This window comes from Anoplopoma fimbria, chromosome 7, assembly GCF_027596085.1.
Source record: "Anoplopoma fimbria isolate UVic2021 breed Golden Eagle Sablefish chromosome 7, Afim_UVic_2022, whole genome shotgun sequence".
Lineage (NCBI taxonomy): Eukaryota > Metazoa > Chordata > Actinopteri > Perciformes > Anoplopomatidae > Anoplopoma > Anoplopoma fimbria.
This window is the reverse complement of record NC_072455.1, coordinates 4,723,500-4,740,311: the sequence shown is the minus strand read 5'-3', so window position 1 is coordinate 4,740,311 and position 16,812 is coordinate 4,723,500. Positions and strand designations below refer to the sequence as shown.

Below are 16,812 nucleotides of genomic sequence, written 5' to 3'. Positions count from 1 at the left end.
CAGAAGCGGGGTTTTTTGTAGTTCTTTTTTTTTTTTTTTTTTTTTTTTTTACTCACTCTGCTTATTGACAGACAGGCTTTTATACAAAAGCAGATGTAATGCTGGCGACTGTTCTTTTACAGATTTCTGTGTCAATATCTCCCCCCCCCAAAAAACAAATGGGAATTTTAATTATGAAAATGCATTTTTATCTGTTTAACAATGTGGTTTCCTTCGTGCAGTTTTATTTGTGTCAAAGGCAGGAAGAGAGATGTTGCCTCCCACACTGCATCCTGTATCACTGTGGTCGGGTAAACTGGATAAACTGTGTTCAAAATATGTCATTAAAAGGATCATTGTGACAATATACTCTGCTTTTTTCTCATTGTCAACAAATGCACAATTAACAAATAGTCTAATCTGTGTGTGTGTGTGTGTGTGTAAGTACTCATATCTTACTACCGAAGTGTAGAAATACTATGTAACATGTATTAAAAATGTCATTTAAGTAAAAGTACAAAAGTACTGGCATCCAAATATACTTAAAGTATCAAAGTAGCACAATTATTTAGCAGAATGGCCCATTTCAGAGTAAAATAAATGCTATTATTGGATTATATTTAGTGATGAATTAATGGTTTCATCACTTTAATGTGATAGATCTAAAGGTTGAGCAAATTTAAATTGTTTTATGTTATGCTGAGTAGGTTAATCTGAAAAAATAGATCATAATTTATGTGTTGAATATATTTTTTGAATCTGAAAAGACACTAGTAAGTGCAATATTTCCCTCTGATGTGTGGAGGAATGTGACCTCAATGCAGAGCAGTTGGATTGTCTTGTATTGCATTAAGTAATCCAGGTTTGTTGGAATAGTCAGTGATTTAAAGTAACCCCTCCCATTTACTGGAAATCATTTTGTAGACTGCGCCCTCTGCTGGCCAAACTCAAAATAGCCTCTGCAATGTTTTCTAGATCTATTTTTTGGGGTAAACATTAGTATACAATTATTATATTGCTTAAAGCTTGTGATGTGTGACATTGTATCATATATATATATATATATATATATATATATATATATATATATAATATATATATAGGTATATATATCATACCTGTCTGTCTCTTCCTCTTTAAGACAAACTGCTTTATTTCTATCAAACAAGTTCATAAAAAGCACATTTTAAAACAACTTTATAACAGTAAAACAATTAGAACTGGCTTTCAAAGAGTCTATTTTCCCTTCCAAAAACCGGGGCCTTTATCTGTTTATCAGATTTCTCATAATTAGAGGTATTTTAAGTGTTAAAGCTTACTTATGTTACAACCATAACCAAGCTCCCCTAAAAGGAAGAAGAAAACATATTTAAAAAGCTTTACACAAATTAAATCACATGAACAAAATACATCCACATAAGCTGCCAATAAATCTGACGAGGAATAAAAGGTTACATTTCTTTAATAAAAATCCTTTTGTCACGACACACTTGGTTGTTTTGCCAAACAGTTCAGAAGCAGAAGTAAAAAAAAAAAAAAGGTTTCACTTCTGTTTAGGCGGAACAGGAGCTGCCGGTAGAAAGTCACTGAATGAGCAGCAGGGTTTTTACACTCATTCACCTCCGCCGGCACGGTTGAATGATGAGGAAGAAGAGTATATCCCTAAGGGTGAGTGGTTTCCCCTTTTAAAAACCCCCCACCTTGATATACTTACTAATGTTTTAGGTAATTGTCAGCCTTGGTAGTTTCTACATTTTATTCTATGTTATCTTGTCTTTCATAGTGACTTTTCATGTTGAACTAACCATTGTGTTCAGCTCATAGGTTCAACTACAGTAGAATTAGACTTTAAAATTAAAATGTTGTAGAGTTTAGTAAATATACTATGATGTAATCCTAATACAACATCACAAAGAACCTGAGAGTTAAACTTACATAAGAAAAACTAAAGTATTAGTGAGGATTTTTTGATTTTTACAGGTGTACAGGTCTATTTTTTTGTCCGCCCCATGGGAGCTTTACTAGATATGTCAGGTAGCCAGAGTAACAAAGAAGGTGGTTTCCTGTTGTGGTAAAAATGTACGTGACCCTGTGTGAAATATGAAACCATAGTACAAAAGGAGAAGATACTCAGTGTTGAAGATTATTAATCAATTAAGTCAAATATGTAAATTTTTAAATATCTTTGGATAATCAAACAAATAACCAAATAATTGATTTATTGAAAAATAAAGAGTAGATTTAATATTTATAATAACTACGTGACTCTATAAGCAATAAATGTCTTGTATCAAGGAAAAAATATAGAATTAAATACAATAATTAAAGTCTACATACATGAACATGATATGATAAAAAATAACAGATCTGTTCGTAACGATAAGTTACATTGCGATTCAAAGCAGACGCTCAATAGGATTTTATATTTTTATTTGTTAGGGAATAAAAGCATATGTATTGTTATGACTAACTAGTTTTCATAAAAAAAAAAAAAAAAAGGAATCAGAAATACCTAATAAAGGTTTAATTTACTGTCACAACAGTAGTAAACATGTGCAGTGATACAATGCCACCCTAAGAGGGCACCAAAAAAAATCAGATTTTTACTTTTAATTTTTCTGTGTTCAATTATATTTCTAATTTATTCTTGCGGGAATATTGGATTTATATTCATTAAGTGGACACTAAAATGTCTCCAAATGAATGCTAATGCTGCTCCATAACTGCTGGATGTGTCAGTAAGCCCCTGTTTGTTCATGTTAGTTTATATTTTTCTGTCTAAAAACAATGACATTTAAAGATGTTAGCCTACGAAATATTAGTTTTAGCCTTCTTGCCCAACTTGTGAATAGTTTGTAAACCCTGGGTAGTCTTATCTGGGAATTACATGTTTTTTCTAATTGCTAACACACTTAAATGACATATAAAGCACAATTATTGAGACATTTGGAGAGCAAAACCTCTAAAACTCTGTTCTGCTTTTCACCCAATTTGCAATTAAACATGGCGTTTTATAAATCATTGTGGGGTTTTGAATGACCTGTTTCACTTTTGCAAAAGATCTGAGGTGTTCTGCTTCTTATGTGTGTGTGTGTGGTTGTGTGAATTGTGTGTAGAGTTTTGACAAAAATGAGCCCTGTTTTTAAAATTGTGCTGAAGCAATCTTAAAAAGTAACTGTAACCCACTGGAAAGATCCTCTTTATTTTAGAGGAACAATCACTTTCAGTCTTAAAAAAACGAAATATGAACTCTTCAGGCCTGTCAGGGTTTTATAATGATGAATAATTCCGACCTCCAGTGAACTATGTCCGCCTGTCAACTTCCTATCCTGATCGGAAACTCCTGCCTGGAGGGCTGGAAGAAGATCGGCTCCGGGGGTTTCGGGCAAATCTTCAAAGCCCGGCACCATCAGTGGTGCTGCGACGTGGCCATCAAACTGCTTCACTATGACGACGGGTAAGCAGCTCACAAGAAAAAGCTTTCTGTTTACGATCAAATGAAGTTATGAACTTACCCATGATGCCAACAAACACACACACACACTCACACACACAGGAGCAGCGCGTCTTTGCTGCGTGAGATCGACATGATGCGTCAAGGGAGCAGCCCGTACGTCATCCTGGTCCGAGGGGTCTTCGAGGGTCATGCGCCATCCTGTCCCTCGACTAAACTGGGCCTGGTCATGGAGTTCATGGAGAGAGGATCACTGGCCTCCCTACAGGTAACCACTGGTGGAAGAAGTACAGTTTTTACTTAAAGTAAACCACTCTGTAACAACACAAGTTAAAGTCCAAGAACGACGTATCAAAAGTACTAGTCGGGCAGAGAGGCTCCTTTGAGAGAGTTCATATAGATCAAATATTATTTCTGATGCATCGACACATAAGAAGTTCTGGTTGTCCAGCTTTTTACATTGTATCATACTTCATACGTTGAATATATGTTTTCTATGTAAAATCATAATCTTACTTTAGATTCCAGACAAATGTAGTTAAGTAAAAAAGTACAATATTTATCTCTGGGATGTGAAGGAGTAGAAGTATAAAGAAGTATAAAATGGAAATACTCAACTTAAGGATATCACAATTGTACTTGAGTACAGTTCTTGGGTAAATGTACCTGCCACCACTGCAGAGAAACTTATTTTCTTTTTACACTTTATACTTCCTATTTATAGAGGGAAATGTTGTACTTTTACACTTAATTACATCAATCCGACAGCTGATCTTACATAACAAATTATGATTTGTGGATACAAAACATACAAAGAGCTTATAAATCTGATGTTTACTTATAAATTAAACTATCCAACAGTTTATAAGCAGCTGAAACAATAAAATGATATTGACAGACAATTAATTGGCAACTATTTCGATCTCTTATGTCATTTTTCATATTTACTTTTTTATTGGAATTGCATTGCTAGGCAATAGCTTGTGTCCAACTTTACTTCCTGTCTGGACATCAACAAAATTGAATAATTTGATCATTTTTTCTTTGGATGATTTTTCTTTGGATGATTTCACACTTTTGAACGGCAGTGTACCTGTAGTAGGAGGCTCACGACAGCACAATCGTAGATCTGTAACCATGGAAACAATCTTACAGGACAGCTTACATGGAGCTCCGCCCTGGCCGCTGGTCTTCAGGCTGGCTCACCAAGTGGCTCTGGGTATTAACTTCCTCCACAGTCTGTCTCCTGCCCTGCTCCACCTGGACCTGAAGCCCAGCAACGTGCTGCTGGACAGCGCTCTCAATGCCAAGGTGAGTCCAAGGCCTGCGTACTTCATATTTGTTGTATTAGTTTGCACTAAGTTTGCAGTTTGGCTCAGATAGATTTAAATTTAGATTTAGATTTAAATAAAAAAGAAACAGAAGTAGTTTACAAGTGTTGAAACTTGATAATAAGCAGAAACAGTGTTCGATTTAGTTTTTTCACTTCTTGATTAAATAAATTAATCAACATCTGTGCATATATGCACATATTCTTAAAGCGGTAACATCAAACAAAAATGTTTGTGTCACATCCCACGTAAAGTTACATTTTTTATACAATATCCAAAATAAAGTTATGATCCTAATTTCTGCAACAGCACTAATAATTTGAATTTTTGTCTCATAGAAGTTCTGGCTCAGGTTTTTGGACAAAACATACCATTTTTTATTTCCACTTTAGCATCATTGAAATAATTTGTCATTTTCTGACAGTGTTGGGTATCAGTTGCCAATTGACTAATTGACCTATCGACTAATCCTAATCCTTGCAGCTGTACTTGTATGAACTGTTGGGTAATTTAATTGATCATAAAACACATTTCAGAAGCTGTCTGTATGTTGTGTGTGCAACATTCTTCACTTGTATAGAAACTAAAGCCGTAAGTTAAATGTAGTGAAGTAAAGGTATTTTCTCATTGACCTCCACGCAACTTTTCCTCTCCAGCTCACAGATTTTGGCCTCTCCCGGTTTTCCCAAAGCGTCACGCGGCGTTCTAAGAAGGACGGCGAAGAGGAAGGGGGGACGACCAACTACATGCCACCGGAGGCGTTTCACCTTTCGTACAAACCGACCAAAGCCTCCGACATCTACAGGTGCAAGAAACAGCACTTGGATATAAAAGTGTTTACTTATCATATCATGACCAACAATGACACATCATTTCAGATTGACAGGCTTTGCACTGATGCAATTTTGAGGGGAAGATACAAACAGGATGCCATTTTAGTACAATTACACACAAAAAGAAGGGTTATTTATCGCTGCAAAGCAACTTTAAAGTGTCACTAAGTGTTGCTTTACAGCCAAATAAGAGAAATTGTTTCAGGTGAGAGAAGAGAAACTGTAACGGCATTTTTTTACCGCTTGACTCAAAAACATTCTAGGCACCGATTTTATTGTAGCCATTGAATGTCCTGATTCTCACACAAGCGCCAATTTACAGATGAAAACAAACTGGCAATTAAACAATCAGGGCGTGATTGTTATGGGGTAATTAGTAATCCTGGCATGTGACTCTCTCTGTCTCTCTTTTTCAGTTATGGTATACTCTTGTGGTCCATTGTCACAGGGCAACAACCATATGCATGTAAGTGATCTTTTTTTGCATTATAACACATGGTGCAAGAAAGTTTAACCACTTTATACGTTTGTTTTCTAGGCTGCGAATTGTATGCTTTTGCAGCTTGTAAAAAAAAGGTTGCCTATTTTTATATTGCAATAGTCACAAGGTTTTGTTTGTAGAAAAATAATACAATGCTATTGTATAGCCAAAACTACACTTCTACTACAAACTCATCTATTTAAATGGGCTTTCCTTCAACCTGTGATGCTAGTTATACATGTCTTTTTTTCTTGTTGATGTCATCTCTCTGCCTTGTTTACATTGTTATTTAAAGCGCTATACAACTCAAATGTATTATTATTATTATTTTTGAAAATGTTTGCACCCCATGTGTTGCTGACAACGGGGGTCTTTAAAATAATTTTGGGGGCAGTGCAATGAGCTGAAAACATCATTAACATACTATCACCTTATAAAGTCAGTATGGCAAATACACCCAGCAGACACAGAGCAACATTAGCATTCATTTGTAGTTGTGTTTATGTCCATCTGATGACTATATTCACTCTTCTTTTAGCTCTGGTTTTGGTCTCCACCAACTGCTGAGGGAAACTTCTGGCTCTTTAGCTGCTAAATGCTTCGCTACTTTTTCTAGCAAGTAGGGTATAGTTTGTTCATGGGAGCTTTTATGCTAAAAAAACAGCTAAGTTCTGCTTCCAATGGGGACTTATGAAGCGGTGAGACGAAAAACAAATAAAAACAACTCAAACTCAATGCTGCAAAACTCCTGAGATGAACTCCAAAGTTGGTCTATTGTTTCGTCGCAACAAGCAACATCTTTCGCATTACAGGATGTCATTTAATCCATTGTCAAAATTGAAAATGTTGCAGCTTTAAGCACAGTAGTAAGAAATATCAGAATGTAAGTTTTAATCCAAAACCTATATTCAGGTATTTCTGAGGACTCACTAACCATCTGACCACCTTGTCCAATCCTTCCTCCGCTATAGATGCAAAGTCCAGCTTGGTGCGGTTCCGTATCCCGGAGGGAGACCGTCCATCGCTGGACGAGATCAGGCTCCAGACTGCAGGAATTGCAGGGTTGACGAGACTGATGGAGCTCATGGAGAGATGCTGGGACACCATTCCCCAAAGAAGGCCCTCTGCCCTGGGTGAGAAAACTCTTGAGTTGACACATAAAATGACACTTTTCAACAAATAGTGGTGCCTGGCCCTAAACATTACATTGTTTTTCTATGTTGTGCGTAGCGTGTACAACTGAGGCAGAGGAACTGTTCAAGATGCACAAACATGCAATTAATGATGTCGTCTATGAAGTGCTTAAGATACTGGTGAGGAGCAAAAACTTTACATAATAGTCATGCTGAGCTGCTGTTCAATTGTGACATGACGTGCAGCTTTCTCTTCCTCTTTCCAGGACAAAATGGAAGAAGAAAGAATGATAGAGCAGATGGAGAGGGTTCATGTCACTCAGGTTTCAGGTCTGCTTTTATGTCATTTTATTCCCAGCATTTAATGGATGTTTTTTTTCTTCAACACAGCTATTCCCTTTCTGGAAAGATAGATACCACTCTCATGTCTGTACGCTAACTCTGAAGCTTAGCAGATAAACTGGAAACAGAGGAAATATGTAGCCTGGTTGTGTCCAAAAGGAAGCAAAATCAACCTGTAAACATCTCTAAATCACATTTACTAACACGTTATATCTTGTTTAATATGAACAAGAGCCAGGCTAGCTGGCACGTTTAAACCTTGGTTGTTTAATCAGGCTAGATGTTTTCCCCTGTGTATAGTCTATATGCTAAGCTAAGCGAATCACTACTGACTGTAACTTTATATTTAGCGAACAAACACATCAATTTACTCATCTTTCTCCCGGCAAGAAAGCGAGTACCGTATTTCCAAAAATGTCAAACTATTTCTTTAACTCTTGTTTATTTCATGTATTTTGTGTTTTCAAATGTATTATTTGAAACTAATAGGGACTTCAGTTAAGAATCTTTTGTTAAAATACTATTTTCAAAGTCAGGAAGTAGTTTGACTGACTGAGTTTGATTGAGCCGTGTTTAGGCAGATAAAAAAATTGCTGTTGCAAAACAACATTATTATAATTTTTTTTCAGTGAGTGAACGGGTGGAAGTGACGATTCGTGATACCGTGCCAACAGGCCGCCCACCAATCCAGGTGAGATTCTGACAAGTCACACGGTCGCTGCAATAATAGATTATTATTTTAATAATAATTAAAATAATTATTATATTATTAATCAATAATATTTTATAATAATGTTTAATAATTATTATTAAATAATTATTTAAAATAAAAAAATATGTATTTTTATTTATTTATTTAATACAATAAATTAATAAAATTAAAGTAACTTTACAGAAAGGCTCTAAACTATCTAGTCATCCTTAATGGAGAACAGATACAGACATGAGATTGGCCAATGCTGTGGAGTTTCTACACTGCACTTTTTTTCTTTTTGCTGCCGTGGGGAAATATTACATGAATCACTTCCTGTTGCATCGGGGGAATTTTTACAGGAAAGAGTGTTTAATACAGTGAATGCAAAAAACCTTGATGAAGCGCATGGATGTTGGGATGGAGGTTGGGCAATAGGTGATTGAAGGAAAGCATAAATAGAACCAAGATTGTGAGTTAGAGATTTCTAACAGAGTTAGTTGAAAAGATTGAAACAACTCTCATGTCGGTACACTGAATATGCTTAGCTTAGCATAAAGACTGGAAACAAGAGGAAACAGCTAGCATGGCTCTGTCAGGACGTAATATCTGTTTACCAGCACCTCCAAAATTAACTGATTAACATGTAATGTGTTTATCTAATCCCTACAATTGTAAAAACAACAATTTGTAGTTTTACTCGAGGTTATGTACCAAACTTTTTCTTGGCCACGACCAGCCAAGAAATAGTTTGGTCCATACATGGTCTTCTACACTTCAGGTTTCATACAGATTAAACTAAAGAAATACACCAATTACTAAGAATTAGAGGTGCTAGGTAGATTTTTTTTTACCTTTGGACAAAGCAAGGCTAGCTGTTTCCCTTCGTTTCCAATCTCTATGCTATGTTGGCTGCTCACATTAGCAATCCATCTCCTCTTGTAACTCTCAGCTATAAAGTGAATACATGTATTTCCCAAAAATGTCCATTCTTGTGAATTGTTAATTTCACCCATTTGGAGGTCATCCTTTTTTTTTTTTTTACCTGTGCCTTTTTCTTTTCTTCTTCCACAAGCAAATCACTGCAGGCTGACAACACAAAAACACAGCAAACTAAAATGTATAGTCCTGGTTGCAACTTTTTGCTTTTTATCAAACATATTGTTTGACTTCAATTTTGAGAATATTGGAAGAAAGATTGAAAAGATTTACAGTAGAGGGGCAACAATATCTTTGTTATGTCTCATTGTCGTGTTTTGGATTACTAAAACAGACTACCGACGAGTTATTTGCAAAATGTATGTGCAAACTGGTAATTAACTGTGGTCTTTGTTGTGATTACAGTGCAACTTTTACTTACTTTTGTTGCAGGAAATGGCTGGCAACAGCACTACAAATCAAACAGGACAAGCAAGAGTCAAAGGTAAAAAAGGGAAGTTGGTGTTAAAGCCACTGAAGGAGGAGGGAAACTTATGTTCCTAGATAGTAAATCAAGTATCCTGGCTTAATGAATTCAGGCAATTGTCTTTCCTTTCAGATCGGCCTTCATCCCGACCTACGAGTGGGTGTTATGATGACATGGACCGCCAATCGACGGACTATAAAGTGAAAAAATCCTCCGTTTGCCCCATTCAATCGTCACCGTCGTCTCCATCGACTGGGAGGTCATCTCAAGGCAGAACAGCAAAACCTTCCCAGCAGGGTGTTAAGCGAAACTTGTCTTCAGAGTATCACGTAAGGTTTTTTCTTACTTCGTATCACTGCATTAAAGAATTGTGCCACAATGAGAAAACCAAAACAGTGCATTAAACATACTGTATATTTCCTTTTGCTGTACATGCATCTGAATTTAAAATATTTCTCCCTTCAGTTGAATTGAAATTCAAATTGAACTTTATTAATATCTTTATTAATTGTTGTAGTACTTAGTGTGTTTACTGATCAATTCTCTGCATTTATCGAACACTTGAAACTAATATTTGGGCCTCGATTGCTGCTGTTTTTCTCTCTTTTTTATTTTTGTATCTGCAGCGTCAGTTTTCCATCCCCAACACTTTCCCCTGCCAACCCACCGCTGCACGAGGAATCAATTATAACCTCTGCAACGTAACTGGACTCCAGCACGGCAACAACAACACCATGAACATCCACGTTATGAACCACTCAGAAAGGAGACGGCATCCAACGGCACCACCTACGGTCGACCTCCAGCCGCTGCACCATGGAAGCTTGAAGGACAAGAAAGGAGGGGTTCGCTGAGATCATGGGGACCTTTTTGCAGGTTTGAGTTCTCTAATCCCTGATACAGTTTTCTATGCTTGGGCCATCCTTTCTTGCACAACAGGAAGGTCATGTTTTGTAAGAGAAGTATGAAGCGTAGCAGTTTTTTTGGGGGGGGGAATCTTCTCTTTTTTTGCTTTTAAATCTGGAGAGAATTCACGTTGTTCAAATAACATGCAGGCTTTTAAAATGTTTCAAAATTAATTAATTCATTCTATATATTTTAATAGTATTTATTCATATTGCTTCTTTTGTTGGACCAATGTGCAACAATCTCACACCTCCCTTTTGCCCTGTCAGCAGTATAAATGTGAGCCAAGGCTGTTCATATGGTTTTGCTCTTCCACCAACTGTGGTCAACAAATATCCTCAGTCGCAGTGCCATCTCTCAATAAAAAGTGCCAAAAATCGCCATAACAACAGATTGATTATTAATACAAGCAGGTTGGTAAAAAGTCTTCAATGTTTTCATTTTAGCCTCAATGCCAGGTGCACATATGACACCCCTTTGGTATGTCAATCAAGTAGGTTCAAACAAACTTAAAGAATAATTTGTATTATTCTGAACCAGGTCTGGCTAAGTATTGATCATCAAACTAAACTACTATATATATACATATATATGTACAGATGTTTTTGGAATGTGCAAGTGTTTTGTTTTAAAGGTACTTAATGCATTACTTTGTTGTCTTTTATTCCTGTGTCACTTTGTGGGTATATTTTTATTTTATTATTTTTTTTTGAAGTGCAGCCAACAAAAGGTTTAGACCCCTAGAACTTCATTAGTGTGTACAATGCCATAAAGATTTTTTACAGTTGATGATACGGTGCTGCCATTAAATGCATGAAATAACTTCAATGAAGTGAAAAAAAAAGAATTGCATTATCTAAAAGGATAACTATTTGATGGTATTATGGGATATATAATATCGACAGACTCTGATCCTAATGGTACTTAAGTGGAGTATAAAGTAAGGGAAACATTAAGAACCTGGAGATTTTATAAGTGAAGAAGTATAGTTTACTAAGATTCTTGTCTTAAAACATTTGTACTCAAGTGTTGTGTTTTTTTTTATATTTTTGTGTAATTTTAAACACCAAAATCAGGGTTTTTTGACAACTTAATTTTAGTTTTCATATTTCAAGTGGTAAATACCTTAGAGTTGCAACAATAAGTCAATTAATGGTCTATCAGAAAATTAACAGTTTTGATAATCAATAAATGGTTTAATTTTTTTTGAAAGGCAAATTCTCTGGGTTTAGCTTCTCAAATGTGAGAATTTACAATTTCTCTCTTTCTTTTTATCATTGCAACTGAATATTTTTTGTCTTTGAACCATTTGTCGAGCAAATCAAAGACCTGTGACAATTACTCGATTCATCAGTCAATCGTCAGATAATTAATCTGCAAGTTTTTTTCTTTTCTTAAGCAAAAATGCCAAAAAATATCATGTTATGGCTTCTCAAATGTTAGAATTTTGCTGTTTTTCTACTTTTTTATATATCTTTGTAAACAGAGTATCTTTGAAAAGTCTTGCTTTATTGAAATGTAATAAAAAAATCATCCCCAATAATGTTCATACAGTCCCTGAATTCATTTTTTAATCATTTTATTTTGGTAACATGTTTGGTGTCATGTTGTGTGGTGGTAACTTTCCTTGATTGTCTGTAGGTGGCACTCTTGCTTATCTGTTGAGCTCGTGTCTTACATTGACATGTCTTTTTCTTCTATCTATTCCAGTTAAATAACTTATGTTGCTGCTGAAAATATATAATTCATTACTCCCAGGTCACAGCAAAACAGCAAAACAGCTTTTTCTAAGAAAAAATAATTTAATGTATTTTATATCTATTTATAGATATCAAAGCAGAAAAAATATCGAAAATGAACATTCACATACATTTTAGACGATATTTTATGTAATTTGTAACAAGATGTTTATCTAGTTTTTGCACCAAAGTATTCAATTTTTTTTGTACTCTAGACACGGATATCAAAAGTGCTAACACAGGCCTCTGCTGTGCACCAGGGCGTTGAGACTAATCCGTTGTGATGGTCCAGTGTGAACTCAGCAGGCTCCTGGAACCAGATCCCTTACTTTATTTGCCAATCCCCCATCTGCCACCTGATCCACCGCAGAGAGACGCACAGTCATTCAGTGTCACCGGGATGACAAACTCACCCAGGACTGTATGTGTACAAAGGCTTTTTTTTACATTTAAGCTGCAGTTTTGATGGTTAAATGATATTCAAGGATCAATAGTGGAGCGTGGACATGTTTTTGGTCAGAATCTTGTAGTGTAAGCCCTCACTTACCCTTTATACAACTTTTTGAGCACACCACAGGGATGCACGCTATTTTTAGAACAGCAATCATGTCTGCATCAAGTGATTTATAGAGCATATGTTAAGTGTAGTGCAGGTGATTTGGAGGACATAATGTGGTCAGCATGTCCTTGTCAACGTTGGGTTAATGAATTGTAACAAAATGTACAAATGTATGCATAAAAGAAGGTGAGTTAGGAAGAGTTAACCAGCTATGATTGGCTTTTCTTGTTTTGCATAAGACTATTTACTGCAAATTTGTGGTTGCTGTGAAAAGCAAAAGATTGAACGCAATTAAAATATGACGCTAATTTAAAAATAAAATTCATAGATCAAAATGTAGCCAATGCTTATAAGCTAGACTATGTAACATAATGCATTTTAATTATGAATAAAGAATAGTCAAAAACTTAAAATGGAGTGCTAAAAAAAGCTTTAACCTCAATCAGTTGGTAGAAAACAGCCACTAGGTTTTACATTTTTTTGTCTATACTACAATTCAACCACTTTTTCCACTGTGTAATTGTGTTTTTTAACTCCTTAATTTTCCTTTTGGAACCCATTAAATAATTTATCTTAACTATTATCCCCACTCAACATTTATCATTTTACAGCTTGGAAATCATGAGGTAAAAAAGACCCTGCTTTAAACCGCCGAACTTGTCTCAGAAACGTCAGGTTTTTCTCTTTTATTCAGCTTCATAGTAAAACGGTGATAGTTGTGTGTACACCCATGGGTACAATGCAAACACTAACTGCTAATAGCTAATTCGGCGTCCTTTTAATGGTGCCTATGGCTTGTGTCAACAAATATATGCTATAAAATACACAAGTTTGGCCACAGTTAACTGGCCAACTCCATGGCAACACTGTACTTCCAGGTTTACATCCACCGAAAGCCCTCAAGTCTTGGGAAATGTAGTATTACTAAGCTAAATCGGTAGATAAGTGGATCGACATAGATTAGAGAAAAGGAGAGGCAATAGACACAATACGTTTCTTTATTACCACAAAGATCTGCTACCTTGTATTTCATGCATTAAAAGAAAATCCCCTGACAGGCTGACTCCAGTTGTTGTAAGCAAGCATAGACGACACATTACAGTAGTCAGACAACCGTGAGACATAAAAAGTGCAATGGACATGGAATTACATTCAGGATTATTTGGTGCTGAGTGATCTCAACCATTCTAACTGACATATATAGACGCATCGAAGCAGTTTGATTGAATTCAATGGATAACAATAAATGCTTCTTCCTATTTTGTGAAATCTTTATTTTATAGCCCACCTTCCCCTAAACACCATTGACTATGACAAGAACATAATCCTAACTCAACCTAATCTACAAGGGGAACACCAGAAACCCAGAGAAAGTGGAGTACTTCCACCCCCCCATTAGGTTCCCCCTCTCCAGTTTGAGGGAAGCTTTGTCGCCTCGCTCCATCATCACCAGCCCGGCGTTGGTGGCCGCTTCTCTGGTAACGTCCTGATCACCTGCGAAGGCTGAAATCACTGGCCAACCGTTGAGAACCAAACTCACCTGCAAATATTGGGCGAGGAGATGGAGCAGGTGAGCAGAGGGGCAAAACATTTGCAAGGAAATGATGGTCAGAAAACATAGATTATATATATATGAATTTCGTTTTGTGTTTTGTTTTTAGCTTTACAATCAGGAATATTTTTTATGGACTTATACTCAAGTTTGACAAGAATAAAACAGAAAAAATACTGAAATAGGAATTTAATCTTTTAAAGGACATTTTTGTAATTTTGCAAAATGTGCTTATTGGCTTTTTAGTGGAAAGCTGGACTACAAGATTGGTTCCCCTCCCATGTTTGGACAGTAAATATGATGCTACCACTTAGAGCTGGTTAGCTTAGCTTAGCAGCTAGAAACAGCTAGGCTCTGTCCAAAGGTAACAAAATCTGTTTACAAGCGTCTTTTAAGTTCACAGATAAACACGTCATATCTCATTTGTTTAATCTGCACAGAAAAAGCTCAAAAAACAATATTAGTGAACTTTAGTAGGTTGATTTTCTTATTTGAAGACAGAGCAAGGCTCACTAGCTGTAGCTTCATATTAACCAAAATGTCGAGCCATTCTTTTATCAGGCCTAAAACGTAACTTTCTGAGAATTAAAAAAATATCTTCTGCGTCCCAGCAATAAAGCAAATAAGCATGTTTATCAAAATGTTGGGCCATTCATTCAAGCTGGTATTCTTACTTGTATTGTCTGCCTGTTGTAGACTTTGACAACATGAAAGCTGAAACTGTAGACTCCTTTTCTAGGGGCCACGAAGATACTCCTCGCTGGGTCAAAATGGCTGCCAACGTTTACTAGGATCTAGGAAGAAGAGGAGATGAAGAGAGCGAATTATTGATACAAACACAGGCCCTGAGTCAAGCCACTAATACTGTATTAAAGTTTTGGAATATTTGATCGAATTTGATTTTGATTTAGGGAAGTTCAGCACTAAATTATTGCCAGGAAAACAAGAAAGGTAGGAGATGACTAGGTGTGTTGGCAGGACATTTGAGTACACCAATTACAGGACACAAGCCAGACTGTGTGAATCACTATCTGTTTGGTTTGTTGATCATTAAATTTAATAGTCCTCTTTCACAGCTTCCAGACATTGCTTACAAGAACACAACGTCACCACTCAGGATCACTATTCATTCAGGCCAATGAATAAACACCAATTAAGTTGTGACACATGCAGCGTAGTGTTTGTGACCTAGATAACTTCCAGTATTTGACAACATTGACTCGGTGGCACGTGAGTCGTGTGAGTGAAAGTATTTATCTGCAAGAACAAAATGTCCTTTCAGTGTTCACAGTGTGATCAGTGACGGTGAGTCAATACTGGGGTTTTTAACAGTAGTCCGTCATGTTTAGTAATAGCAGCAAGAAGCAAAGTCAGTCCACCAATTTGCTTTAAGTGGAAATTCTCAACAAGTACTGGATGGATTGGCGTGAAGTTTTTATTGGACATGTATGGTCACCAGACGATGAATCCCAATGCCATTGGTGATCCACTGCCTTTTTCTCAGCAAAAATAGTGAGGTTGACATTTGTGGTTTTGAGTGAAATTTCTGGTCAACTTAAGCTTAAGACAACTGCAAGCCGAAACTATCAGATTTGAATGACGACGGTAATTTTTCAGAGCAGCTTACTTACTCGTCATCATATTCTTTATTAATTCCATTCTTTTTCTTCATTTTCTGTTTAGTTGCTTAGTTAAGTAGTTAGTTTCTTAAATATTAATATAAGTATTTCATTTATTAAGAACTTGACCATCTGATTTGTATGTATATGATACAATAGGTCGCTGTACACCATGCCAAGAACTCCGTAGCAACCCTGAGATTGAGACTTAATTGAATACTATCAAATTTTGAAGTTTTTCCTATTTTTCCAGAATTGGGTGGTGTCCTTAATTTAATCTAAGTTAAATTCTGTGACTTAAACTAATGGTGTTATAGGGTGGAAGCTGAATACCATCATTATTTACATATGTATAGGTTTTAGAATCAAATTTGAATTATTAATGATTGCTACAGTTTTTGGACTTATTTTGGATCCACCCACCTGGTCAAAGTAGATGGTCATGGTACGGTTGCTCATCTCCGAGGGTTCGTGGTTGGTGTTTCGGATGGCTGAAAATGCCACCCGACCGGCTCCTGACCTCACCGACATGCCGAGAGCGTTCCCCGATGGCTCTGCAGAGGGGGTGGAGTCGCACACCACCAGACATTTTCCCTCCAACACGATTGGCTCCGTGTCATTCTGGCAACTGACCTCTGATGGCGCCCAATAGACCATAAGCAACAGTCCAGCAAAAAAGATTGAGCGAGGAGCAAGGTAGGGTGGAGAGGAATGAGATGGACAGGGCATTGTTCCAAATGACGTGAGCTCTAGGTGTTTCTGGGTCGTTGTGACAAATCAGCGAGAAT

At 36.4% G+C, this 16,812-nt stretch overlaps 2 protein-coding genes across 2 annotated transcripts; one reads left to right on the top strand and one right to left on the bottom strand.

The window, feature by feature from the left end:
* Window positions 1-1,570: 1,570 nt before the first annotated feature.
* ripk3 (receptor-interacting serine-threonine kinase 3) lies at window positions 1,571-12,089 on the top strand. Its single transcript, XM_054601148.1, has 13 exons — window positions 1,571-1,647; window positions 3,279-3,436; window positions 3,536-3,701; window positions 4,589-4,744; window positions 5,421-5,569; window positions 6,014-6,063; window positions 7,050-7,211; window positions 7,309-7,391; window positions 7,478-7,541; window positions 8,183-8,244; window positions 9,616-9,667; window positions 9,782-9,978; window positions 10,276-12,089. The coding sequence occupies exons 2-13, from the start codon at window positions 3,285-3,287 to the stop codon at window positions 10,501-10,503; spliced, it is 1,521 nt and encodes a 506-aa protein (XP_054457123.1). The 5' UTR covers window positions 1,571-1,647; window positions 3,279-3,284; the 3' UTR covers window positions 10,504-12,089.
* Window positions 12,090-14,195: 2,106 nt separating this feature from the next.
* Window positions 14,196-16,753, bottom strand: si:dkeyp-74b6.2 (cerebellin-1). Its single transcript, XM_054601149.1, has 3 exons — window positions 16,448-16,753; window positions 15,080-15,199; window positions 14,196-14,393 (listed from the first exon to the last, which is right to left on the bottom strand). Exons 1-3 carry the CDS (start codon window positions 16,751-16,753, stop codon window positions 14,196-14,198), a joined length of 624 nt encoding a protein of 207 aa, XP_054457124.1.
* Between the last annotated feature and the right edge of the window lie 59 nt (window positions 16,754-16,812).

What these genes read in the sequence shown, in the direction of transcription:
- ripk3 (XM_054601148.1), top strand. Translation starts at nt 3,285, where the DNA reads ATGTCCGCCTGTCAACTTCCTATCCTGATCGGAAACTCCTGCCTGGAG. An exon ending in CTGCTTCACTATGACGACGG is followed by an intron (nt 3,437 to 3,535) that starts GTAAGCAGCTCA and finishes TCACACACACAG; the next exon opens with GAGCAGCGCGTCTTTGCTGC. An exon ending in AGGGCAACAACCATATGCAT is followed by an intron (nt 6,064 to 7,049) that starts GTAAGTGATCTT and finishes CCTCCGCTATAG; the next exon opens with ATGCAAAGTCCAGCTTGGTG.
- si:dkeyp-74b6.2 (XM_054601149.1), bottom strand. Translation starts at nt 16,753, where the DNA reads ATGCCCTGTCCATCTCATTCCTCTCCACCCTACCTTGCTCCTCGCTCA. An exon ending in TGACCATCTACTTTGACCAG is followed by an intron (nt 15,200 to 16,447) that starts GTGGGTGGATCC and finishes TCTTCTTCCTAG; the next exon opens with ATCCTAGTAAACGTTGGCAG. An exon ending in ACAACAGGCAGACAATACAA is followed by an intron (nt 14,394 to 15,079) that starts GTAAGAATACCA and finishes CAATATTTGCAG; the next exon opens with GTGAGTTTGGTTCTCAACGG.